The 27814-nt window shown below is 44.7% G+C and overlaps 1 protein-coding gene and 1 long non-coding RNA gene across 10 annotated transcripts in view; one reads left to right on the plus strand and one right to left on the minus strand.

The window, feature by feature from the left end:
• The window catches only part of LOC139683015 (ceramide transfer protein-like), a 165632-nt gene that overhangs the window by 99596 nt on the left and 38222 nt on the right, over positions 1-27814 (minus strand). For 7 of the 8 annotated variants that reach the window (XM_071577721.1, XM_071577720.1, XM_071577717.1 and 4 more), the window contains exon 3: positions 5969-6085. In XM_071577721.1, the coding sequence (XP_071433822.1) occupies positions 5969-6085 (117 nt within the window). Of the gene's footprint in view, positions 1-5968; positions 6086-24983; positions 25902-27814 lie in introns of those variants that run through there. The other variant, XM_071577719.1, reaches the window with a different exon arrangement.
• LOC139683016 (uncharacterized) lies at positions 16178-27222 on the plus strand. 2 transcript variants are annotated; one of them, XR_011699720.1, is made up of 4 exons: positions 16178-20728; positions 21557-21733; positions 22445-24388; positions 25690-27222. It is a non-coding gene; the product is annotated as an uncharacterized lncRNA (long non-coding RNA). The 2 variants fall into 2 exon arrangements; XR_011699719.1 differs by lacking the exon at positions 25690-27222 and having other exon boundaries at positions 22445-22787; positions 23366-23900.

Genomic DNA, 27814 nt, shown 5'->3' on the forward strand with positions numbered 1-27814 from the left:
GTGTGCCCTTCCAGCCTGCGCAGTGGATTTTAGGTGAGGCTCAGCGTGCGCAGAACTGGTCCCACCGTTTAAGTCCTGAGGTTCATCTGCCACGGCCGAGCGAGCTTGGATGGTGCCAGTGAAGTCCTCAGGACTAGAACCTACAGCACCCGGCATTTCCCAGGAGGTCTCCCATCCAAGTACTAATCCAGGGCTGACCCTACTTAGCTTCCGAGATCTGACGGGATCGGATGTCAGGGAGGCATTTAACTGCCCCTTCAGGAAAACCTAACGTGGAGCTAACAGAACCAAATGAGAACAGTGCAAAAATAAACATTAAACTTCTGGTTCTGTTTCTCCCTCGTCCTCGAGGGAAGAAATCTCCACAAAAAGGTACTCCAAGTCTTGGTGGAAAATGGCTAAGTAACCATAAACTTAAAAGAAAAAAAGAGAGAGAGAGAGAGCAGAAAGGAGTGAAAAACCAAAAAGGCACATCTTAAGTTAATTGCTTAATTTAGCAAAAAAGAAAAATATTGTAACTTATCTGAAACAGCATAAATACAAGGGTTTTTTTAATGACAGCCTAGAGTGCAGTGATATAGGGGAAGATGCATTTAGAAATTTTTGCTATAAATCATGCATTTGAAGCTTTTATACAGAGCAAGACTCCTAGAAAAATAGCTGCATAAGTGTAGTGACAGATGTGCTAAAAGCTCAATTTCTTAACAATTACTGCTACTATTTGTTTTAAAGCATACCTTTACAATATCTATTGGGATAGGCTTTTTATTAAAACATTCCCACTGGATACATAGGACTCTTCAAGTGTTAAGTATACCTAACTTTGGTAACATATTTGGTATACTGGACCACGTTTTGAGTTGCATTGCACTTGTGTTACAGTGAAGAGATTATACCTTAATTCACTGGATTTTAATTTTAACTATAAAAAAACAAATAACAAAGCTTTGATTAGGTTTTTTGCAAATACTCAAGTAAGTGCTTTTGGCTCTTTATATAGACTTTAAGACTTGCAAAGGCTTGAAAAGTGAAAAGAGAGCAGGTAAGGGAATAAAAGATTCTTAAAAGAAAAATTAAGAGTTTTAGGCATACAATACTATAATTTCAGAAGTCTTTAATGAGCATAAACCTCAAGGCAGTATTTTATGAGTCTCAAGACCTCAAAGCATTGTAAAACACTTCTGTTTAGATTTCCTTTAAATACAAATCTAAACCAAACTTCACTGTTTTCCTGGTAACTTCAATGTTTACTTAATCAGACACTACAGGCACTGGGCCTTGTTGAATCTCATACAATTCGCCTCAGCCCATTGATCCAGCCTGTCCAGATCCCTCTGTAGAGCCTTCCTACCCTACAGCAGATCAACACTCCCACCCAACTTGGCATTGTCTGCAAACTTACTGAGGGTGCACTCAATTCCCAGTAAGCCAGGACTGCTGATAAATGATGGAGAGCAGCTTACTGAGCACCCTCAGGTGAATCTCAGACACTCACAGGTCTCATCATCATCATGGCTAGGCTTCGCAAACGAAGATTTGAGAAGGGCGCTACCCACGCTTGCTGCAAGCGTGCTGGTGGCTAAAAAGGCCGATACGGGATAGGCAGGTCTGGTCACAAAAGGCACAGCGGAATGTCTCCCTAGGTGACATTGGCAAGGAACGGTTCTTTCTGCGTTGTCTTTTCTCCTCAAGACTGACTCTCCGTGCATTCTCAAAGGAAGCAGCAGCATCGTGAATGGTGTGTCTCCATGAATCCCTATTGGAGGCTAGAGTGGACCATTAGTGGCAGTCAATATGGCCAAGGCTGAGATGTTGTTTCAGGGAGTCCTTGTATCTCTTCTTCGGGGCTCCTCTCTTGCGGCAGCCGGTGGCGAGTTCACCATAGAGCACAATCTTTGGAAGGCGGTGATCCTCCATCCTGGAGACGTGCCCTGCCCAGCGCAGCTGTGTTCTCATCAGCATGGCCTCGATACTGCTGACCCCTGCCTGTTCAAGAACAGACACATTGGTCACGTAATCAGACCAGTGGATGTTTAGGATTGTACGGAGGCAGCGCTGATGGAAGCGTTCGAGAAGCCGCAGGTGGTGGCGGTAGATGACCCAGGATTCAGACCCATATAAAAGAGTAGACAGTACAATGGCTCTGTAGACAATAATCTTTGTACTTTTCTTCAGGTGTTTATTGGACCAGACTCTTTTATGGAGGTTTCTGAAGGCTCTGTATGCCTTTGCTAGCCTGTTGTCTATCTCTTTGTCAATCTTACCATCTGAGGAAATGATACTTCCCAGATAGGTGAACTGCTGGACTGACTTAAGCTCTGAATTGCCTATGGTGATGTGAGGATGATGGAAGACCTCTTGAGGTGCAGGTTGGTAGAGAACTTCTGTCTTCTTCAGGCTAACTTCCAGCCCAAAAAGCTCAGCAGCCTCTGCAAAGCAGGATGTTAAGCGCTGCAGAGCTGCTTCTCTGTGTGTGAGCAACGAGGGCGGCATCATCAGCAAAAAGCAGCTCACGGACAAGGTGATTCAGGGTCTTGGTGTGGACCTTCAGTAACCTTAGGTTGAATAGGCTTCCATCAGTACGATATCGGATGTAGATGCTGTTTTCTTCATCAAGGTCTGCTGTGGCTCTTTGGAGCATCATGCTGAAGAAGATTGTGATTAGAGTTGGTGCAAGAACGCAACCTTGTTTCACATCATTGGTTACGGGAAAGGGCTCAGAGAGTGCATCGCCATATCTGACTTGTCCACGCTGATCCTCATGTAGCAGGATGATCATTTTAAGGAACTTCGGGGGACATCCTAAACGTTCCAAGATCTGCCACAGGCCTTTTCTGCTCACAGTGTCGAAAGCTTTGGTCAGGTCAACGAAGGTTACATAGAGACCTTTGTTCTGTTCCCTACACTTCTCTTGCAGTTGTCTGAGAACAAACACCATGTCTATGGTGCTCCTATTGGCTCTGAAACCACACTGGCTTTCAGGTAGAAGATCTTCTGCAATAGTGGGTACTAATCTGTTCAGAAGTATTCTTGCAAGGATTTTACCAGCAATGGAGAGCAAAGTAATACCTCGGTAATTTGAGCAGTCTGATTTTTCTCCTTTCTTCTTGTACAGGGTGATAATGACTGCATCACGGAGATCTGGTGGTAGTTCCCCTTGTTCCCAGCAACGCACAACAAGCTCGTGGATATTTGGCATGGAGTGCTTGACCTCTATGCTTCCAGATTTCAGGTGGAATTCCATCAAGCCCAGCTGCCTTGCCAGTTTTCACCTGTTGTATGGCCTTGTATATCTCTCCCATAGTAGGAACTGCATCCAATTCAGGTTTCACCGGTTGTTGTGTAATGTGCTGAATTGCTGAGCCTTGGACTACACGGTTGGCACTGAAAAGAGTCTGAAAGTGCTCAGACCATCGGTTCAGGATGGAGGTTTTATCTGTTAGAAGCATTTGACCATCTGCACTGAGTAAGGGGCTTTGAACCTGGTGTGTGGGTTTGTACACTGCTTTCAGGGCCTCATAGACTCCTCTTTGGTCACCCAAATCTGCGCATAGTTGTGTCTTTTCTGCTAGGTCAAGCCACCATTTGTTCTGGATATCTCAAAGTTTCTGTTGGAGCTTACTGCATGCAAGACGAAAGGCGGCTTTTTTTATACGGCAAGATGGCTGAGCAAGGTGTGCTTGGTGAGCAGTTCTCTTCTTCTTCAGCAATTCCTGGATCTCTTGATTGTTCTCATCAAACCAGTCTTTGTTTTTCTTGGAGGAGAACCCTAGGGACTCTTCAGAGGACTGCAGGATGCAACTTTTAATATGTTGCCAAAGCGCTTCAGGAGAGGGATCTATGTGATTATCTTTAAGTCTAGTTTGAAGGTTTCCCTAGAAGCTGTCTCTCACTGTGGCTGTTTGAAGATTGCTGACTTGGAGCCTCCTCCTCGGAATGCCGCCTCTCTTAGGTTTGGGCTTGAAGTGGAGGTTAAGTTTGCAGCGCACAAGGCGGTGGTCTGTTTGACATTCTGCACTCGGCATCACTCGAGTATGACAGACATCACCAACATTTCTCTGTTGTACTAATATATAGTCAATGAGGTGCCAGTGCTTGGATCGAGGATGCATCCAGGTTGTCTTCAGGCTGTCTTTCTGTTGAAAGATAGTGTTGGTGATGGTGAGCTGCCGTTCTGCGCAAAACTCTAGCAGGAGGCGTCCATTGTCATTGCAGTTTCCAACGCCATGCTTGCCCAGGACTCCTTTCCAGGCTTCAGAGTTCTTACCTACTCTGGCGTTGAAGTCACCAAGGATTATGATCTTATCATCTGCAGGAACCTTTTGGGTGAGGCAGTGCAGGTCTGTGTAGAATTTGTCTTTTTCCGCTGGGTCAGCTTGGAGAGTTGGGGCATATACGCTAAAAAGAACAACATGTTGCTTGTTGTGTAGAGAGAGGCATAAGGACATAATGCGATCGGAATGACCTGTCGGCAGATTTTCAAGTTTGGAGGCAATGGAGTTTTTAATCATGAAGCGAACTCCTGAAAGGTGTCTTTCGGTTTTGGGTTTGCCTGACCATTAGAGTGTGTAGCCAGCACCATGTTCTTTAAGGCTGCCTTCCTCATGAAACAAACTTCACTGAAAGCAGCAATGTCGATGTTGAGTCGTGACAGTTGGTGGGCAATTAGAGCAGAACGACGCTCAAGACGTCCACTATCCCCAGTATCAAGCATGGTTCTGATGTTCCAACATGCGAGTGTCAATTTGAACACACCTTAGGAGGCAGGTGTTGCCTTTCTCTCTTTGTCTTTGTTTGACCGCATCAGAAGATGCCGGTTGGCCACAGTCAGCTAACCGGGTGAGGGGTGGAGATGAGCTTTGCTTAGGCCACCTTTGCTAGGCCACTCTCCGTGTGGAGCAAGCAGTGCTCTCCTTAAAAAAGGCTGCTTGGTCATTCAGGATGCTGCCCAACAAGACTGTCATCTCCGGGGTCAGTCTCAAGCGACCAATGTCCCGAACTGCCTGCATGCAGAGTTGGGTCTGCGGCTTCTAGTGTTTCTTATGACCTGCTGTTTCAACCCTCGCCTGTCGCTACAGGGCTTTGCAATGTGGGTGAACCCTTCGTGCCTGCGCAATGGATTTTGTAGGTGAGGCACAGTGTGCGCAGAACTGGCCCCACCCTTTACTCCTAAGCTTCATCTGCCAGGGCCTAATGAGCTTGGAGGTTTACAATGAATACGTCAGGATGTAGGTTTAGAGAATCCTTCTCTTAGATGGATGGCCTTACAGGGCTAAGCGAGCTCCATCTGCCCAGGTTTCGAGTTAGAGTTGTCCTAGGATGGTTATTGTGGGGCTAGTGAGCCCATCCTGCCCATGGGCACACTTTTTCTGACCCTTCAGCTGAGACCTGTCTGGCATGGGAGACCCTACCAGAGGCACATACCACCGCCAGCATAGCACGCAACCTCATGAAGGCACGCAAGCTTCTCCCCCGCAACAAGGGGTTGTCCACGGAGAAGGCTGATGAACAGTAGGGCACTTAAGCCAGTAATCAAATACAGTTAAAGCAGCTGAGCGATCAAAGAGATGAGCCTAAAAACGAAATGATAACCTAGGAGAATGGACTCTAAGACTAAGAAGTTTAACATCTGTGAAATCTAGATAAGAATCAATTCAATAATCAGTGAGAGAGGATAGCCAAAACAATTAAAAAGTCACTCAAACATAATGCATTCTTTTTCTTTTTCAAGCTAGAGAGTTCAAGAAAGATTCAGTTGTTAGCTCCCAGTTCTCTAAACTCTTGTATATAAAAGATAAGTAAATCAATTCCTTCGGAACATATTTAACACACTGCTTCAATCTTGCGAATTTTTTCTGTCAGAAATACCTTGAGTACTTTAATAACTGTACACTGAAGTTTACAACTCTCTGCAAGCACCACTAGATCTAATGAGGGAGTAAGAAAGGAAATTAGAAAAAACACATACCTTGTGTTGTTCTATTGCATCTACCCACTGTTGTCTGTGGTCTGGGTCCTGAGCTCGGAGGTACCAAACGCTATCGTTTACACTAATATCAAATCTGCATTCATCAAAGTCATGAGGCTGTGAAAGAATGTAAAAATAGCTAAAATTATTATCTTGATTAACAATATCTCACACTCTAGAAATATTACAATTAGAAAAACTGATCGATATATTGCCTTGAATTCATCCTAGATTCTAAATGTGGTTTTATGTAGCTGTCTCAAACAATGCACATAATACACTAGCATAATAAAAAATGCCAATCTTCTGAAACAGAAAAGCCAGTTTAGTACATTCTTCATAAACAAAAATGGCACAAAAAATTTCCACAGAGTGATCAAACCTTCCATAGGAATCCTTTAGCAAAATAACTAGTGTACATAGCCAGGAAAATACTTTCTGATTTTTAAATTCAAAGCAGGAAAGAGAAATTAAGGTTATTGCTATCAATATTGATTTTAGATGGAAGGAACACATACATCATAGCAAAAAGCACCAAGATAGAGCCATAAAAGCAGACTATATCAAAATTAAAAGGAAGGCAGGAAACTAAAGGAAGCTGTGGCACCCTCTACTTCACCTACCTTAACTAAGACAGGATTGTCAGGTGTCCTAGTTTAAAGGAAACCAAAGTGTCTATCAAGATTACAAAGGGGACTCCTCCTCAATAACCACTTAATCCCTTATTAAATTTAAAAGAACTTTAATTAGAAAATGTATAGAAAAAGGATAACTGTTCTAAACTACTATATAGATATATCTTGGGACTGCGATGGGGACCGTTCCCGAGGTAATTCAGACACACACAGAATTGGAGAACATGTCGGAAGCCTTTTATTTCCAGTCGGGGTCTGGTTATAAGGGTCCCGATAGGGGCGGGGTTTGGAGGGGATTGGACAGCACATCTGGGGGCAGGATTAGGCTCGATAAACCACACAGGGACATCCAGGGTGGGGAAGGAACCCCAGGGGTGGGGAAGGAATCCCAGGGGATACAGAGACTGTGAGCAGGGGGCACATGGGCTTCAGGAACACCTGCCGCCCTGTGCCACCTCAGGAGTGGTGGGATTTGCTGCAGCAGGGCAGGGAAGGGGTGTAGAACTCTCTCAGATGCAGGGAAACCGTCAAGGTATCTTCATGGCATGGAAAAACCTCAGGGAAAAAACACACAGAGAGGGGGAAGGAGCATGGGGGGTGTGAGCCCAGGGGGCTGAGCCCGACATATATATATATATAACTATAAACAGACCAGTGCAAACTACCCCCACCGTACCAAAACAACCTCAAAAACAGGATAGTTTCTTTCTGGTGCAATTATATTTATGGACAGCAGGTGGCAGCATCACACCTTGACTGGCCGCGAGGTCAGTTCCCTAGTCCTTTTTCCAGCAAGGCAGAGACAAGAGGCAGGAAGAGGTGCTGGCCCCCTATGACTCACGTCGCAATGGCAGTCACACAGGGCAAGATGGAACCCCCTCCGTGGGGAAGAGCAGACTTTCTCCTTGTCCTTTGTTCAAAAAAGGAAATGCTGGGAGTTGGGGGGGGTGGTTCTTACCAACCCCCCTGCAGCTGAAGTCGGTCTTCAGGAAGTCTGCAGCGCATCCAGAAGCAGCCGTGACCCTCTCTCTTTCTCTCTCTGAAGCTCAGGGCACCCAGAGATGGAGGGGGAAAGGGGGGAAGAGCAGAGCCAGAAGGAGCTCCCTCCCAGGTGCGCTCACCAGCTCAGGAAAACAGTGCCTTCTAGTTGCAGCAGCTGCCCCAAACGAAGTGAACTCCAGCACCAGGAAAAACCTCTCTCCCTCTCTCCTAACCTCCCCACACCATTAAGTTGGAATCTAGAGTCATCAACCATACCTTTTGTTCTCGGTCCTGGCCCTTCAGCTCCCAAAACCTTTGTTGGTAGTGAGAAAAAAATTCCCTGAATGACCCCTCCCCCCACCACCTTATTTTGTTTTGAACCTTTAACATCAGGTAATTGGGAGCAACATGCAATCCCTTCTCATATGATCATTCGAATGCATCTAACTTGCAGTTCACATGCCTCAAATAGTAAAATGTATTTAATAGCATTACAATGAAGCTGGTAAGGAAAGTACAAAGGAATAAAACAACGATCTATCCTGCCCTGTGACCCTGTCAGTTAAAAGTTACTCCCTAGCAAACATCCAACACAGAAAAACTTTTTTGTTCTCCTTTATTGGAAACTATTCTTAACAAAACATAACACAGGTACAGCTGAACACCTTTTTTAATATGAATACAAGGAAATGTTACACATAAAAGCACACAGGAACATAACTGGCTCTAAGGTTAAGGCAAACGATGCAATCTGAAAGACCATAGATATTGATTCCTGATGCCAAAGAAAAGACTACACCTGTTAATATCCTTTACAATATAAGAACTGCTCTGTGAATACATTCATCTTGCAGACAACTAAAGCAATGTGGACGACTTGTGAAACCCTCCGCAAAAGAAAACCTAAAAGCAAATTTCATTTCTTGTCTTATGCACAACAGTTCTGTGTCAGTAAGAATTATTTTCTAAGGATCTGAAAATCAGAAGCAACTTACATGCAATAGACAATCGTTCTTGTTTAAATATACTAGAGGAAGAAAAGTACAATAGAAGCCAACTAGCAAATAAAAAAATGAGCTGTTATCAGGTGACTCAGAGGTGTGGCTTGCTCGTTAGCAGGGGGTTGAGAAGGCTTTAAAAAAATCTCTGGGGAGACCGAGCGAACTGAAGTGCGGCGAACAGGAGCGTGGCACATGAGTGAGGGCGTGGCACGGCAGTTCGCACAAGCGGAACGGCGAGCGGGCAGGGTACAAGCCTAGGTGTGTTGTGGGCTTTTTTTTTCTCCCTTCCCCACAACTAAAGGCAGTTACGCTTTCCAAAAAAATGAAAGCTGTTGCTCCTGTTACCAGTAGAGCTGTGTCAACACAGACAGAATCCTCTAAAAAAGATGCAGCCACTCAGGCCTCTGGCTGCATAGACTGTTTGAGCCTGGAACTGCTACCAGAGGACAGTGTGAGAAGCACCTGCATACGATGTGACCAGGTGAACAATTTGCTGTGTCTGGTGGCAGAGCTAAAGGAAGAGGTGGAAAGGCTCAGAAGCATAAGGGAGAGTGAAAGGATAATTCACCAGTGGAGTCACACCCTTTCAACTCCTAAGGAAGCCCAGCAGGAGGTGGTGAAGACCAACCCCTCCTGCCATCAGGCAGACAGAACGGACCATATGGATGGGGAGGAATGGAAACAGGTGCCTGGTCGTAGAGGCAAAAACACCCCCTCTCGACCCCTTTCACCTGCCAGGGTGCCCTTAAAAAACAGGTATATGGCCCTGGACTCAGAAAGTCTGATGGAGGACAGTCAGGAGGAACATCTGTCTACAAGGTCTTCTGGTTACCCCCTGTCTGCCAGATGGATTACAACTACAGATATGAGGAAAAAGAGAAGGGTTGTTGTAATAGGTGACTCCCTTTTGAGGGAAACTGAGGGTCCTATATGTCAGCCAGACCCATACCACAGGGAGGTTTGCTGCCTTCCCGGGGCCAGGGTAAGGGATATTACTAAGAGACTTCCTAAGCTAATTCAACCCTCAGACTATTACCCGCTCTTGGGTGTCCAGGTTGGAAGTGATGACATCAATGAAAAAAGTACCAGGGTAATTAAAAAAGATTTTAAGGCACTGGCCCGATCACTTCATGGGACAGGAGCACAGGTAGTAATTGCCTCAGTTCCTGTGCTAGCTGGGATGAATGAGGAGATAAATGAGGAGAGGTTTAGGAAAACCAAACTTACCAATAGGTGTCTCAAGGACTGGTGCTACCGTCAAAATTTTGGGGTTTTTGATTATAGGGAAAACTCCATGTTGCCCAGTCTCCTCAAACCAGATGGTGTTCATCTATCTAGGAAGGGCAAAAGAACTGTAGGCCATAAGTTGGCAGGGCTGGTTAGGAGGGCTTTAAACTAGGTTTGAAGAGGGGAAGGGACTGAAACCACTCTCCAGAGATAAGCCTAAGGGTGTAGAGCCTGAGTTGAGAGTAAAATCAATGGCCCAGCTGAAGTGCATGTACACTAATGCACGCAGTATGAGAAACAAACAAGAGGAGCTGGAAGCCATAGTGCAACAGGAAAACTATGACATAGTTGCAATCACAGAAACATGGTGAGATGACTCACATGATTGGAGTGCTGCTGTGGGGGGGCTACAAGCTCTTCAGAAAGGACAGGCAGGGAAAGAGAGGTGGAGGGGTGGCTTTATATGTTAGAGAGTCTCTTGTCTCTGCTGAAGTTGAGGTCAGCAGTGACAAGGTTGACTGCCTGTGGACCAGAATCAGGAGGAAGGACAACAAGGCTGACACCCTTGTGGGTGTCTGTTACAGACCGCCTTCCCAGGATGATAAGGAGATAAGTTATTCTACAAGCAGCTGGCAGATGTCTCAAAATCTCCAGCCCTTGTTCTTGTGGGTGACTTTAACCTGCCAGATATCTGCTGGGAGCTTAATACTGCAGAAAAGAGGCAGTCTAGGAGATTCCTGGAGTGTATAGTGGATAATTTCCTTCATCAGCTGGTAAATAAATGAGCCTACCAGGGATAAGGCCCCGCTAGACCTACTGTTTACAGAGAGGGGCTGGTGGGAGATGTAGTGCTTGGAGGCCACCTGGGGCATAGTGACCATGAAATAATAGAATTTTCAATACTCAGAGATGCAAGGAGAGCCATCACTAAAACCTCTACACTGGAATTCCGGAGGGCAGATTTTGGCCTATTCAAAAGACTAATTCAGAGCATACCCAGGGAAATAACCCTTGAGAATAAGGGGGTCCAGGAGGGATGGACATGTTTCAAGCAGAAAATTTTGAGTGCACAGCAACAGGCTATACCAGTGCGCCGAAAGGCCAGCCGGAGGGGAAGATGACCAGCTTGGTTAAATAGGGAGATTCTGAAGGAAATCAGGGATAAAAAGAAAGTTTACGGACTGTGGAAAAAAGGGCTCGCTACTTATGAAGAATTTATGAAGATAGCTAGGTCATGCAAGAAAAAAATCAGTGAAAGAGAAGTGGAATTTGAAGTTAATTTGGCTAATTCAGTTAGGGATAACAAAAAGTCCTTCTATAAATACATTAATAACAAAAGGAGGGGCAAGGAAAACCTCCATTCTCTGTTGGACTTGGAGGGAAATATCGTTAACAAAGATGAAGAGAAGGCTGAGGTACTTAACACCTACTTTGCCTCAGTTTTTACCAGTAAGACAGGTGGCCCTCAAGACACCTGGCCTCTGGAGCTGGTAGACAGAGATAGGAAGCCAAACACCCCCCTGTATTCCAAGAGGAAATAGTGACTTACTGAGCCAGCTGGATCCTCACAAGTCTATGGGACCAGATGGGATCCATCCCAGGGTGATGAGGGAGCTGGCAGAAGAGCTTGCCAAGCCACTCTCCATCATCTTCCAACAGTCCTGGCTCTCTGGGGAGATCCCAGATGATTTGAAGTTGGCAAATGTCACCCCAATCCACAAAAAGGGCTGCAAGGCTGACCCTGGCAACTACAGGCGTGTCAGCCTGACCTCGGTGCCTGGCAGGGTTATGGAGCAGATCATCCTGAGTGCAATCACACAGCACCTTCAGGATGGACAAGGGATTAGACCCAGCCAGCATGGGTTTAGGAGGGGCAGGTCCTATCTGACCAACTATGCTGGTTTAAAGGTAAACCGGCAGGAGAAATGGACCCACCACAAGAGAGATTATAAGTCAGAGTTACAATTTAATGAACGATATTACCATAAAAACACTGGCACAACAAGAAATGGCGTTCAACTCAAAACCCAGCAGTATAACCCAGTGTCCTGGGGCACAAACCCAAAGGGGTTTGTTAGCCCTGGTGCTGAAACCTGTGTGGTTCCCCCAAGTCCAAAGCAAAAGGAAGTAAGAAACCTGTTGGTGCAGGTGATGGCTGTAGTTTAGTCGAGAGTGGCAGTCATAGTCTAGTCAAGAGCAGTGCTCTCCTCCTGTCAAGGTCCTGCTGCTCCTCTGGATCCAACAAGTGGGTCCTGGGGTCTTCTTACCCACCCCTTATGTAACCTCAGGGAGCACCCAGTCCTTCCCCCAGGGCAGGGACTCACACAATGGGTGATTAACTCTGGGAGTCATGGGGTATCTCTGAACTGTTGATGGCCCATTAGCAGCCACGCCCCCCCAGGCTGGGTGTGAAGGTGCTAATGACTCCCTGGGCAACTGCTGCTAATGGTCCATTGCCCTTGGGAAATGAATAGAGGGGGTAGAATACACACCTTTGATCAGCCCCACACAGTGATAACTGGTCCCACCTGCTGAACTAGGACACCAACCTGATCTCTTTTTACAATCAGGTGACCCACCTGGTGGATGAGGGGAAGGCTGTGGATGTGGTCTATCTGGACTTCAGCAAGGCCTTTGACACTGTCTCCCATAATATACTCCTGGAAAAGCTAGTAGCCTACGGCTTAGACAAGTGTACTCTCTGCTGGGTTAGGAGCTGGCTGGAGAGCCGGGCCCAGAGATTGCTGGTGAACAGAGCTGCATCCAGCTGGCGGCCAGTCACTAGTGGTGTCCCCCAGGGGTCTGTGTTGGGTCCAGTCCTGTTTAACATCTTTATTGATGATTTAGATTAGGGCATTGAGACCATCATCAGCAAATTTGCTGATGACACCAAGTTGGGAGGGAGTGTCGACCTGCTGGAAGGCAGGATGGCTCTGCAGAGGGATCTGGATAGACTTGAGAGATGGGCTGATTCCAGTGGGATGAAGTTCAACAAGGCCAAGTGCCGGGTCCTGCACTTTGGCCACAACAACCCCATGCAGCGCTACAGGCTGGGCACAGAGTGGCTGGAGAGCAGCCAGGCAGAAAGGGACCTGGGGGTACTAATTGACAGGAAGCTAAACATGAGCCAAGTGTGCCCAGGTGGCCAAGAAGGCCCATGGAATTCTGGCCTGTATCAAGAATATTGTGGCTAGCAGGCCCAGGGAAGTGATCCTTCCCCTGTACTCTGTGTTGGTGAGGCCACACCTTGAGTATTGTGTTCAGTTCTGGGCCCCTCAGTTCAGGAAAGATATTGAGGTGCTGGAGTGGGTCCAGAGAAGAGCAACGAGGCTGGTGAAGGGCCTGGAGCATAAGTCCTATGGGGAGAGGCTGAGGGAGCTGGGGTTGTTTAGTCTGGAGAAGAGGAGGCTTAGAGGTGACCTCATCACTGTCTATAAGTACCTGAAGGGAAGTTATAGCCAGGTAGGGGTTGGTCTCTTCTCCCAGGCACTCAGCAATAGGACAAGGGGGCACAGGCTCATGCTCTGCCAGGGGAAATTTAAGTTGGAGATCAGAAAAAAATTCTTTACAGAGAGAGTGTTCAGGCATTGGAACGGCCTGCCCAGAGAGGTGGTGGATTCACCATCCCTGGAGGTTTTTAAACTGAGATTGGATGTGGCACTGAGTGCCATGAACTAGCAAATGGAGTGGAGTTGGACCAAGGGTTGGACTTGGTGATCTCGGAGGTCTTTTCCAACCCAGTCAATTCTATGATTCTATGATTCTATGATAAGAGTTCAATAAAAGTACTTGAAGCTCCACTTTTTTCTTAATAGCTTCACTTATTTTGTCAGGCATCTTAACCTTAGTTGAATTTAAAGAAATTTAAATTTCTCAGCCAAAAAAAAGATAAAAAATCCAGCAACCAACAAAGCTAACAATCAAGTGAATCAACTGCAGCTATGAATTCCCTTACCACCTTAATTCAACTTCGTCCTCCCCACAGAATAGCTCCCCCAGCACAGCAAGGCCATCAGTGCCAGGGGAAAGTACAGAGCCATTATTTGTGTTACCATGTTCCCAAATTCAGCAAAATAAAGAGATAAGCAGTGCAGCTGACAAACTCCATGCCCCACACAGGAGCTCGCCACTTAATAGCTAGCATAGCTATAGCACACTTAATATAAAACTGTCGTTTTCTCACGCCCCACACTGGGCACCAGAAAGGACTTTGGTGGGTTGACCCTGGCTGCATGCCAGCTGCCCACCAAAGCCAGTCTGTCAATCCCCCTTCTCAACTGAACAGGAAAAAGAAAATATAATTAAAGGCTCATGGGTTGATATAAGAACAGGGAGAGATTACTCACCAATTACTGTCACAGGCAAAACAGACTCGACTTGGAGAAATTAACTGGATTTATTACCAATGAAATCAGAGTAGGGCAATGAGAAGTAAAACCAAATCTTAAAAATACCTTCTCCCACACCTCTCTCCTTCCTGGGCTTAACTTTATTCCTGATTCTCTACTGCCTGCCCCCCTGGTGCAGGGATGGGGATTACAGTCAGTTTGTGAAGTAAGATAACACACAGGTAGCCCCAAAATGCCAGGCAGCAGAAAGAGTTCAGGAAAATTTATTCCAAAGTTGAGGACACTAGACTTACAAGGGAAAACTTGTAACAGTGCTGCAAAAAAGCACTGGGCCTCAGAAAGATGCATCTCCAGTTTTCTTCAAGGCTTTTATCTTGCTGGTCTACCCCCAGGCCCTCCCTGAGGAGCAGGCCTGTAACACCTGAGGGTTTCTCTCTCCTCATAACAGAGAGCGAGACTGAAAGGAAAAAAAATCCAACTATCTTTGAGAAAAATACTTCTTAGGCAGGAAGGACTTCCTAAGTGAAACAAGCCATAATCTTTTCATTATAAATCTTCCAGAAAGGGTATCTACACTCACACAGTTCATCACATGTTGTCTCTGCTGCTACTTCCTCCTCAGGGGGAGGACGACTCATACTCTTCCACTGCTCCAGCGTGGGGTCTGACCCACAGGAGACACTCCTCCATGAACTTCTCCAAAGTGAGTTCGTCCCATGGGCTGCAGATTTTCACAAACTGCTCCAGTGTGGGTTCTTTCCACAGGGTGCAGTCCTTCAAGAACAGCTTGCTCCACCGTGGGTCCCCCATGGGGTCACACGTCCTGCCAGCAAACTTGCTCCAGCATGGGCTCTTCTCTCCACAGGTCCACATGTCCTGCCAGGAGCCTGCTCCAAAACAGGCTTCCTGCAGGGCAACAGCCTCCTTTAGGCATCTGCCTGCTCTGGTGTGGGGTCCTCCATAGGTTACAGGTAGATTCCTGCTCCACCATTAACCTGCATGGGCTGGAGTGGAACAGCCTGCCTCACCATAGTCTTCACCATGGGCTGCAGGGGAATTTCTGAGCTGCTGCCTGGAGCACCTCCTCCTCCTCCTTCTTCACTGACCTTGTTGTCTGTAGAGTTGTTTCTCTCACATATTCTCATTTCTCTGTTCTGTAGATGCAAAAGCTTCTGTGCAATAAATTTTTCCCCTTCTTAAATACATTACCACAGAGGCATTAATACCATTCCTGATTGGCTTGGCCTTGGCAGGCAGCAGGTCCATCTTGGAGCTGGCTGGCATTGATTGCATGAAACATATGGGAAGTTTCTAGTAGCTTTTCACAGAAGCCACTCCTGTAGCCACTCCCTCGCTACCAAAACCTTGCCATGCAAACGCAATGCATGGAAATAAGGAAGACCTAGGAAACTACAAGCCGGTCAGCCTCACCTCAGTGCCCAGCAAAATCATGGAGAAGATCCTCCTGGAAACTATGCTACAACACATGGAAAATAAGGAATTGATTGGTGATGTTCAGCATGACTTCACTGGTGCCTAAGGATTTTAGTGTATATTTTGTAGATTTTTGGGATTATATAGTTTACATAGATTTTCCTGGGTTGCTCACATATTAGGTGGTATTAGAAGTTACTAAAACATTTTCTCATACATTCTTAAGCTCTCTCAAGGACACACTGTTTTGAAGAAGCCACCTGCAAGATAGCTTGGAGACAAAACATAAGAAGGTGGCCTAGAGGTCCTGAGCTTCTCCAAGGGGCAGTTCTGAAGACCTCTATGGGTGGGGCATCAGGGGAAATGAGAATCATGGTTGATCATAGATATCTCATTGTAGTAGTTTTGGCTTTAGTCAGCATAGGTCCCCATTTAGGCCTCAGTTTTTAGCAGGCCTCAAAGGTTGTGACACAGATTAGAGGGGACAGGTATCATCTGACTTAAGCAGCCATAGAGGTATTTCATATCATCTGACATCATCAGGAAGTGTCGGGGAGTATAACAAGCAAGGGGGGAGGAGTCTCTCTTCTCTTCGGTCCATGCTTCTGACCAGGATGGTTCCCGCTCCCTGACTGCTGATATCAGGCCCTGCTGCCGGTCCGCACGTCTGTTTAGCCAGGGACGTGAGCACATTCCTGTTAATTCCTCTTTCCCTCTTGCTGGGAGGTTTCCTTTGGGGAGGGGGTTTGGTTGGCTTGGAGTTTCACCTGATAGCTGGGGTGACCTCGGTGAGCCTGTTGTTGTTTTCTGTCACTATGTGCTATTTCATATTCTGTGTTAAGCTCTCCTCTTCTCTGTATAAATATAAAAACCTCACTGTGTCTAAAGTCTCATTTCTGCTGTTTTCCCTCACTCTCCTGCTCTGGGAGTGGACTTTTTGACTGGGTACCAGGCAGTTGGCATTTTGCCAGCTCAAACTATAACACTCATATGTTGATTGCTGGAGAGGTTATAAAAACTGAAACATCCTTGGTCGTGGGTGTGCATGTGTGGGCCTGTTCATGTGTGTGCACAGACCTCGGGTGTGCACCTTGAAAGCTTTCAATAAAGGTATACCATCTATCTTTCTCCATTAATATCGTTTCTGAGTGTCTATTTCCCCAGGAATTTAGGCATCAGGCAATGGTTTTAGTGCATTGGCCAGGAAATCGGAGTTGAGAGGCTGGTTTCTCTCGATTGAGAAACTTCCATCTAAAAGCGATTCTTTGGCCAGCACTTCTAAGAGAATTCCTTTGTATTGACCAGAAGAGTACATAGCTGCAAATTCAAGGACTTGTGACAAGTGTGGGAGGTAAGATAGAAAAGTTTTAAAACTATTAAGGTTTTAGCTAGCTATTGGAAATTTGGGCAGACAGAGTAGGTTCCCTGAGGGGCAGATTGAGGAGCTGGGTGAAAATTATTTATGTTTAGCCCCAATCTAAAGTTGAGGGTGAAGAGACTCGACTCACTTTGTGAATTCTGTTCTTTCACTTGTTTCTGTATCTGCATACTGTTCTAATCTTGTAATTTGCCCTGTAATTGGGAAAAGTGGCAGCTGTCCAATTTGCATCTGGTCCAGTAGGTTTTGGCAGGAGTCCAAACCTGTAGTTCGCCCAAGCCACTCCGTTTGCAAAGAGAGATGCGTACCTCTTAGAGTAACTATAAAGAGGTTACACAGAGTTGGAAAGAGAGCACGAGGGAGGGAAGCCTCGCCTCGTCTCCAGTGAGGTACTGTGGTGCTGCTGTGTTGCTGTTTTCCACTTGAAATATGGGATCGTGGCAGCCAAGTCAGGGGATCCCTAAAGATTCACCTCTAGGGTTAATATTAAAACACTGGGACTATCTCGCTGCCCCAGAAACAGAACTTAACAAGCAAGAGCTAATTAGACTAAACAGTCTTCACTGGCCAGCCTACACTAAGATAAGAGGAGGAATTTGGCCAGAGCATGGAGCTTTGCAAATTGAAATAGTTACACAGCTCCTGTTGTTTTTATGAAATGAAGAAAGGTGAAGGGAGATCAGGTATGCAGAATTATTTCTCCTTTTGTTGGACCGTCCAGATTTGGAAAGGAACAGTGAGTCCAAGAAAACACCCATAGAACTGAAACTACTCGTATACCATAAACATAAGGTTAGATTCCCTATTGCTTGGACAGTACAGTCAGTAGGGGAGAAGTCCCTCCTCCAGACCAAGGATCGGGGGGGGGGAGGGCTGGCACGGAAGCTGCGAGGGAAGCAGTAGGGGATGGAATACAGGCAGAAGAGGCTGCAGGGACTGTGGATGGGGCCGAGGGGGGAAGGAACCACCTCCTTCACCAGTGGCATCACCCCCAAAGACAGCTGAGATAGCCCCTGGAGTGAGTTCTGCCCCTAGCACAGCCCCGGAGACTGCCCTTGGCTTGAGCACTGCCCTGGGGGCTGCTACGGCCACTGGCTCCACCCCCATCATTGGCACCGCGAGGGCTGGAGTTGCCACCACCCCCAGTGCAAGCGTAGCACTTCCCATAGCGAAGAAGGGCGGGGTGTCCGGCACCAAGACCAAGACAAGACAGAGCAGGGACGGCTGGCACCGCCCCTGCCCGGCACCCAGTTCCTCCTGTACAGAGGGGGGCCAGGAGCTCCGACTAACAGCGGGATCGCAGCAGGCAACGGGGGGGGCAGAAGTGACAGGCAACGCTGGGATTGCAGAGAGTCGGGGGCAGAGAATTACAATCTTTCCTGCCTTCCGTTCCCTATTCATGGCTGGGCAGGGGAGGGACTAGCCCCGGTGTTCCCGGTGATTGGGGCAGAGTCTTTGTGTCAGCACTCCTCAGCTACAGGACTGGTTCTGGCCCAGAATCCTGGAGAGCAGTGTCAGCAATTCCTGGAAAGGGGGGTGGTTTGAGTCTGGGCCCCCAGGGTCCCGTGGGTGCAGCCGCCGGCCGGTGCTGGTAGAGCACACAAGCCTACCTTAGCCATGCCTCCCGGGAAAAGTTCGAAGTGGTCTGTTAAGGGAAAAACCCCAAAGATAAGATGTTGGAGTTTCGCCAGAAAGAAAAAAGAAAGAGAAAAAAAAAACTGTGAGGGGAGACCAGACGCCGGGCAAGGGCGTTCCCCTGTTTCGTTGCTATGGTTTCCTCCCCCTCACTACTGCTGGCACTTGGCCAGGTGGAAAAAAGGGGGGAAGGGTGGAAGGGGTGAAATGGTTTTGTTACTACGTTGCTATGTCACAGGCTACATGGAGGAAAAGTTTAACTCCAACTTAGATAAATACTAAAGCATTAACTTAAGTTTAAAATTTAATTACAGAAAAATTTAGGAGAGTTTGTATTTAAGAGAAAGGAACTTTTAGGAGCTTTTATCCTGTTTAATTTGCTGTGATAACAAATACTATCTGTCTTTTAATAATTGGTATACAGTCAACTGAATCTTATATTGAAGTATAAAGATTTTGTCTGTGTTTCCATATTTCCACCTTTGGAGAGAATAATAAGCCTCTTTGAAAGACCGAGGCAGAGACAAAAAACAAGTATGCCAATTGTGAGAAGGACCAGTCTGTGTGTTGTACTGGAATGATGCCTGTGGAGGTTTGAGGTTTGCTTATTAATGCTACATCAGAAGCCTTACTTGAAGGTTGGGTTTGAGAAGCGAAAGGCTTTCTGTGTTGGCCCTGTGCTCTTAGTTTACTCCAGGCAACTGCAGCCTGTAGCAGTTATTGTTATCTTATGTGCCCCAGCTTGTCTCTGGGGCTATTGGGACCAGTGTTATATTGGTGCAGGGAAGGGACCAATGGCTGTCAAAAATCCCCTAGCATCCTCTGCTCAATACTCATTAAACATTTTCCAGCAAAGTTTGATAACCACACGTAGCTTTGAGCAGCGCTGAGAAGATGCATAGTTCTTGAATCTTTTGTCTTTCATGTGAACTAACAATCTGCTATTAGAACAGGACTGTTTGCAGCAGACTGGACTTCAAAGATGTGTTACTGGAAAACTGAGGCTGAGAGCAACATATTAATGGAAACAACTTTGTGCAAGAGGGTAAATGAATGACAGAACATGCCTTTACAGCTACAAATATGGTGATCAAGACAAAAGGGCCTTAACATCTGATACACCAAGACAGGAAGTTTTGGACTATGATATGAATTCCTGAGTAAACAGGACCTGAAGCAGAAAAACAAAGCAGTAAGATCATGCAAATAAGATCGAATTGAATAAAAAATTAATAATATTAAATGATCTATTCTTTGTGTTTGCAGAATTGTACCTGGCTCAGTCAATCATCCTGCAGGACCTTGGTTATAATAGCAAATGTGTCTCCAAACACTTAGACAAAAACAAAGAAAGCTCCTGTCATGGTAAGAATTATTGAGAAAAGAAATTACCAGCCCTCCAAAGCACTCTGACAAAATTGAACGGCTCTAGATTGGCCTGTAGCTTCCAAAGATCATGTGTATATAAAGATCACAAATTGTTTTTGAATCCAAATTGGGGTTGGACATTAAAACAGCATGATCAGATCTTATAAAGATCATTGTGTCTGAACTGAAAAGACTCCAAAAGGATGGATGGCTAATCTAATTTGGATAATACTGATTCTTGTATTTCAGTTGTCTTTCATTATCTTCTAGGTTTTATTGTTAGCTTGATTGTTTAGTTTTCCTTTTACAGGTAGTTCATAAGGAAGATGATATGGCAATAGAATTGAAAACTCATATTGTTTTTGTTACATTAATTGTTTGGCAATGTTCATATTTCTGTATATGTTTTGTTCTAGTAGTTTTGTAGCATTGTGCAAGAATTGTGAAGAATATCCATGTCTTCTCCCTGATTGCTGCAGCTTGTGAAAGAGATTTCTCTGGATCTGGTTTGGGAGTCTACACAAAATTTCATGTGATTGTGAGATCAAGTTTGTCTATTTTGAATTTTTCTCTAAAATGTTTTGTCATCTAGTGTCACAGTGTGTAAGCCCACAGATGCCTCACAGAAGAAGAGTCCTGTGTTAAAAAGTAAAAAGATAACCAGTTTGCAACACTGCAACTGAAGAATTGATTTTGTGGACCCTCTCATGGACCTTGGCTCACATCTAACCTACAATCTTTGAGATAAACTGGTAACATCATAGCTTGATGTTTTGCTAAGTTGTTTAAATGATTTGTCTAGCTTGTACTTTGTTTCAGTTAAAAAGCCTAGTTAAGTGAATTTCATTCATCTCCTGGATACTTTCTCCATGCTCTTATGTCACTTGGATTTCTTTCAGCAGAATAGTCAGAACAGTCTTTTTAAAAACCCTATAGTATGGCTAACATGAAGATGTCATTGTTAGTAGCTAATTTGATACTGACTGATTTAACATGTCATAAACATATACACTTTGGTATTAATGAAGATGCTTTTATAACATGAAGGCCACTTTATGAGATGAAGTGGATTGACTGGAGTCAGGGACAGTCTGTGGCAGGATAGCCTGTCCCTGGTCGGGCCTGGAATCTGTTTGGAGAATGCAAGCACTCTGTGGGGAGCAATTGGTAGTGCAAGGATGTTGTTTGGTCTTGCATCAAACTCCAGACACACCCTGCTTGTGTTAAGCTCCTAATTACCCCATAAATTTGTGACTGACAGTCAACCACTTCATATTATAAAACCTGAATCCCTCTTATATAGTCAAAATGCAAGAATTCTGAAATTCAAGATCCCATTGAAAATTGCCTCGGATTTGCAAAATTGCACACTTCTTTAAAGACCTTAAGCGAATAGTGAAATATGAATAGTACTCCTAAAACACAAATAAGTAAAATTTGTCAAGAGACATCTATGTTATGAGTTCAGGCCTTGCTATAGCTAGGGCAGAGAGGCAACATAAGTTCTGATGATTCCTCATATTCACATAAGAGAAAATTGGTTTGCAAAATTATTAAATGGTTTTGATTCTGCCTTGCAGGAACTCCAGAGATTCATCCTGTTATCCAGATCCATAACAATGGACACTCCTGTTCATCTGTTACAGCTTGAGGACTGAGTTTATGTTGAATGGTGGGACACTAATTCCTGAATGTTAAATAGAAAAAGGTCATCTCAAGTATTGTTAACTACCCACACAACAGTCAAGGAGACAGAAGTGAGTATGCCTGTGGTTGACACTCCAGGAGCACTTAGAAGATTAACAACTTGATGTCACCTTGGGCAACAAAATGGATTATTTTTTTGCATAGCAGGTTTCCTGGACTTACTACTCCAGAGCAAAGAAGGCCTCTGCTCCTGGAAAAAGAGAAACAACAGAGACTATTACAAATAGAAAAATGTGGTTTAAATTACTCTTTCTGTATCTATTACTTGTGTTGCTGGTAAGCATAAATCAAGTTTGGAACCAAAATTTGCATTTGGCTTTAGTCAAAAACGCCATAAAAATAATTGTTGAATTTGTATTATGAATTTGGCTGAAATTTGGAAACAGACTCAAATTCTAAATCAGGTAACTCGAAAATGTCTCATTAGACATTGGAAATATCTTCAGCAAACTTCCTTCATGGTTACCAAACCAGACCTGGATATAACAACTGTTTATATTAGTTATCTTTTGCATAATAGCTAGCCAGATAATTTGATGCTATAGTTGTTGTTTATCTTTATGGTATAAATAAGTTAAGTGGTAGAGACTGGACAAAATATAAGTTTTGTTGAGTCTCTAAAGGGAGGAAATGATGCCTAAGGATTTTAGAGTATATTTCGTAGAATTTTAGAATTATATAGGTTAAATGGATTCTCCTAAGCTGCTCACATATTAGATGGTATTAGAAGTTACTAAAACATTTTCTCTTACATTCTTAAGCTCTTTCAAGGACATGCTGTTTTGAAGAAGCCACCTGCAAGATCATCATCATCATGGCTAGGCTTCGCGAACGAAGATTTGGGAAGGGCTCTACCCACGCTTCCTGCAAGTGTGCTGGTGACTAAAAAGGCCAAAGGCAAGTCCGGTCACAAAAGGCACAGTGGAACGTCTCCTTTGGCAATATTGGCGAGGAACGGTTCTTTCTGCATTATCTTTTCTCCTCGAGACTGACTCTGCATGCGTTCTCAAAGGAAGCAGCAGCATCGTGAATGCTGCGTCTCCACGAATCCTGATTGGAGGCCAGAGTGGACCATTGATGGCAGTCAATATGGCCAAGGCTGAGGTATTGTTTCAGAGAGTCCTTCTATCTCCTCTTTGGGGCTCCTCTCTTGTGGCAGCCGGTGGCAAGTTCACCATAGAGCACGATATTCAGAAGGCGGTGATCCTCCATCCTGGAGACGTACCCTGCCCAGTGCAGCTGCGTTCTCATCAGCATGACCTCGATACTGGTGACCCCTGCCTGTTCAAGAAAAGACACATTGGTCACGTAATCAGACCAGTGGATGTTTAGGATTGAACGGAGGCAGCGCTGATGAGAAGCCGCGGGTGGTGGCGATAGATGACCCATGATTCAGACCCAAATAAAAGAGTAGACAGTACAATGGCTCTGTAGACACTGATCTTTGTACTTTTCTTCAGGTGTTTATTGCATCAAAGTCTTTTATGGAGTTTTCCAAAGGCTCTGTATACCTTTGCTAGCCTGTTGTCTATCTCTTTGTCAATCTTACCATCTGAGGAAATGATACTTCCCAGACAGGTGAACTGCTGGACTGACTTAAGCTCTGAATTGCCTATGGTGATGTGAGGATGATGGAAGACTTCCTGAGGTGCAGGTTGGTAGAGAACTTCTGTCTTCTTCAGGCTAACTTCCAGCCCAAAAAGCTCATCAGCCTCTGTAAAGCAGGATGTTAAGCGCTGCAGAGCTGCTTCTGTGTGAGCAACGAGGGCGGCATCATCAGCAAAAAGCAGCTCACGGACAAGGTAATTCAGGGTCTTGGTGTGGGCCTTCAGTCGCCTTAGGTTGAATAGGCTTCCATCAGTACGATATCGGATGTAGATGCCGTTTTCTTCATCGAGGTCTGCTGTGGCTCTTTGGAGCATCATGCTGAAGAAGATTGTGATTAGAGTTGGTGCAAGAACGCAACCTTGTTTCACACCATTGGTTATTGGAAAGGGCTCAGAGAGTGCATCGCCATATCTGACTTGTCCACGCTGATCCTCATGTAGCAGGATGATCATTTTGAGGAACTTGGGGGGACATCCTAAACGTTCCAAGATCTGCCACAGGCCTTTGTTGGAATTTTATATAGTATTTCACCTAGAAAGCAAGCCATATGCTGAACTGCCTATGTAAATAAGTGCTGTAGCCTTAAGAACTAATTAATGAAATCAGAAATGGCTGCTGCCGACTTTCTCAGCAGATGTGCATGGTCAGCCAGTTATGAAGGGCTTTGTAATATAAACAACATTGCTAGCCAATAATGAGTGCCAAAGTGTCGAGCACCTGCGGAAGGTTACAGTCTTAAAGATGTATATAAGTGTGTGTGCGGATGAATAAAGGAGCCTGTTGCTGCTAACTTCTGTGAAGTCGTCTCTAAGGTTCAAAAACCCGCCTCCCCCCGGTTACAACTGGCGCCCGAAAACAGGTAGCTAGCATTTCGCAAAATCTGGCTGGACCAGACGTGCGATTTCAGTCCGCAAAATCTGAAGAATTCAGATGTGCAGGACGCTGACCCACAGAATCCAGCCCCGGCTGGACGTGAGTGCCCTCGGAGAAGAGGAAGAAGTTGGGAGGGAAGGTCGTTGCCGTCAAAGGTCGTGGCCGGCACCCCGGACGTGCGGTAAGCTGCAAGCTCGCATAATGGAGAACGAAGCAGCTCGAAAGTAAGTTTTAGAATTCCTCGCTATGCGAGAGCTGCCGAGTCCACCGAAAGGCTGGTGTATGGCTTAAGTGGACTAAAAAAGCAGAATTGCCTCGTTGCTCTTAGAAGTGGCAAAAAAGGCAAAAAGTAAGCAATAAACTTGAAAAAAGAACAAGAAAACAAACTATTAATGAAAGCCAAGAGGCAAAGGACTTAAAGCCAATCTAGCAAAAAGTCATAAACTGCCTTAAGCAGTATAAAGTGGCGAAGATGGGAACAGTCGCGGCTTGGCAGCTGTTACATATATGCAAAAAGCCGCAACAGCTTTTCAGCCATCGCCTCTGGCTCGGGGGAAGAAAGAAACTTGGCAGTCGTCTGAAAACTCTGACAGCGAGCCCATTCCCAGCCCCCGAGCCCTGGCCGCCGCCGCGCGAGTCCAACTCCGCTGCTTTCGGGACTCGCTGCACCCCCCACCGCTCCCGCTCCCCTTGCTGCCCTACCAAGGGTCCCAGCATCGGCGCAAAAAGGAAAAACAGCACAGAATGAGAAGTAAAAAGAAAAGCTCTGTATTAGTAAAATAGTATAGCCCCATAGCACCACGTAGGCTTTGTTTGTACCATCTCTGAGCTCTGCGTGTTCCTTTTCAGTCTGCAAAGTGCTGTAAAGTTGTCGGAAACTGTTGTCTTGACTCTGTTTTGCTTCATTGCCATCTCTAACGCTGCAAAAGTGTTTTTTCCAGCCGCATTCCAACTCGCTGTAGTGAAAAAATTTTCACTGCGCCACAAACATGGCTCGGGGAGGAAAAGTTCCCCCCCCCGGCTCTAAAGAAAGGGGGGAGAGCTTCTCGCATTGGATCATCGGCTATTTCTGTCATGCGCAAGTCTCGCAAGGCATTCTGGGAGTTGTAGTTTGGACAGGTAAAGCTTTGCATTACATCATCGGCTCCTTGCAAGGTCTTATGGGAAATGTAGTAGTCTCGCAAAGAGCCCTGGGAATTGTAGTTTTAGCATACACCCCGACGAACTGCGAGCCGTCAGTGTTGCAAACAGCAAGTAGCTTCAAGGAACTCACTTTAACAACCATCAGCTGAGCTTCCTTTTGAGACAACGAGCCTCAAGCACCTGATGACTTCCGGTCACAGCTTTATAATACATCATGCAAGGACAAAATGCAGTGTCTTTCTCCAGCAATTCAGAGAGCAGCAAAGAAGTCTAGAAGAAATTTGTTGAACTGATTCTCTGTTAATTTAGCTTTTGTTAAATAGTTATAAAGTGTTGTGGCATTTAATAATCTGGAGAAAAGTCTCTATTTTTCTTTCCACAGGTTGAAGTCAGCAATGGATAAGAACAACCAATTTCCTCTGACTGAATCAAGATCAGTTACCAGAACATTTGAGCAACTAGTTGAAGCTTTTAATTTGATCCCTCAAATTCAAAATTCAGAACACCTGATAGTAACTGATGTGTTTCCATTTGTTAGTGTTAAGCATTCTCCAAAAGCTCTTTTAAAACTACCAAAGTAAATTAAAACACATAATGATTTTAGTTATACAGCATTAGATTAGTTAAGTTATGTTCTTTTTGATTAAAAAATGTAGTTTATAGAAATACTGTTGTGTAGTATTGTTATATTTCTGTTAAGGTTTTGTGTTTCTTTTGGTGCACCAATGACAATGCCTGCAGGAATGTTTTTTCAGTTGTTAAGAAAATTAAGTTGTTAAGCTAACAAAATAACATTTTTAAGTTATTAAGCGAATAAAGATTTTAAGTAAAGTTAAATAGTGTTTTTAATTTGCTAAAAAGTTAAAATATCAAGCAAAATAAGTTAAAGTATTAATTAAGTTATCTAAGTAATGTTCATTTAGTCTAAGTCATTAAAATTAAGTTACCCTTATAGCTCAGTGTCAACTAGTACTCTTCCTACATTAAGCTTGATACATTACATAACAGCAGCATTTAAGTTGCTAGTGCTTATAAAAAAAAAAAAGGAGGAAAACTAAGTAAATGATTAAATAAATCTTAAGGAAAAAAAATTTAAGTCACATAAGTTGTCATATGCAAAAGCAATGGAACTGTAAAAGCTGTTTGTGGTTCTGCTGTTATGAATGAAGTTAGCTTTAATCTACTGCCAATTCAAAACATTTAGTTTACCTTTGTCAATGTAACCACATAGCAAGAGCTTTGTGTTAGCTGATATCAAGTAAGAAACCCTTTTAAAACATGTTTAAGTAGCATTCTAAGTTCAATAGCTAATCAGTGCCTTATAGCATTAATGATGCCAGTATTTTATCTGTTTTAGCAACTGGTGTGGATAATGGTTCTCTTTCAAGTTCTTAGTTTAATTCCTTATAAGTAGCTTTGTAATTTAATTAAGCAAGTCTTATTAGTATTATTGCTGTGTGTGTTAATATTATGCTATTAGGATGTTTAAGTGTATTAGACAAGCCGTTCTGTAAGCAGTAACCGGACATAGGCAGTTCAAAAAAAAAGGAGGGCATATGTTGGAATTTTATATAGTATTTCACCTAGAAAGCAAGCCATATGCTGAACTGCCTATGTAAATAAGTGCTGTAGCCTTAAGAACTAATTAATGAAATCAGAAATGGCTGCTGCCGACTTTCTCAGCAGATGTGCATGGTCAGCCAATTATGAAGGGCTTTGTAATATAAACAACATTGTTAGCCAATAATGAGTGCCAAAGTGTCGAGCACCTGCGGAAGGTTACAGTCTTAAAGATGTATATAAGTGTGTGTGCGGATGAATAAAGGAGCCTGTTCCTGCTAACTTCTGTGAAGTCGTCTCTCAGGTCCAAAAACCCGCCTCCCCCCGGTTACAGGCCTTTTCTGCTCACAGTGTCGAAAGCTTTGGTCAGGTCAACGAAGGTTACATAGAGACCTTTGTTCTGTTCCCTACACTTCTCTTGCAGTTGTCTGAGAACAAACACCATGTCTATGGTGCTCCTATTGGCTCTGAAACCACACTGGCTTTCAGGTAGAAGATCTTCTGCAATAGTGGGTACTAATCTGTTCAGAAGTATTCTTGCAAGGATTTTACCAGCAATGGAGAGCAAAGTAATACCTCGGTAATTTGAGCAGTCTGATTTTTACTCTTTTCTTCTTGTACAGGGTGATAATGACTGCATCACGGAGATCTGGTGGTAGTTCCCCTTGTTCCCAGCAACGCACAACAAGCTCGTGGAATTTGGCATGGAGTGCTTGACCTCCATGCTTCCAGATTTCAGGTGGAATTCCATCAAGCCCAGCTGCCTTGCCAGTTTTCACCTGCTGTATGGTCTTAAGTGTCTCTCCCATAGTAGGGGCTGCATCCAATTCATGTTTCACCGGTTGCTGTGTAATGTGCTGAATTGCTGAGCCTTGGACTACACGGTTGGCACTGAAAAGAGTCTGAAAATGTTCAGACCATCAGTTCAGGATGGAGGTTTTATCTGT

This window comes from Pithys albifrons, chromosome 26, assembly GCF_047495875.1.
Source record: "Pithys albifrons albifrons isolate INPA30051 chromosome 26, PitAlb_v1, whole genome shotgun sequence".
NCBI lineage: Eukaryota > Metazoa > Chordata > Aves > Passeriformes > Thamnophilidae > Pithys > Pithys albifrons.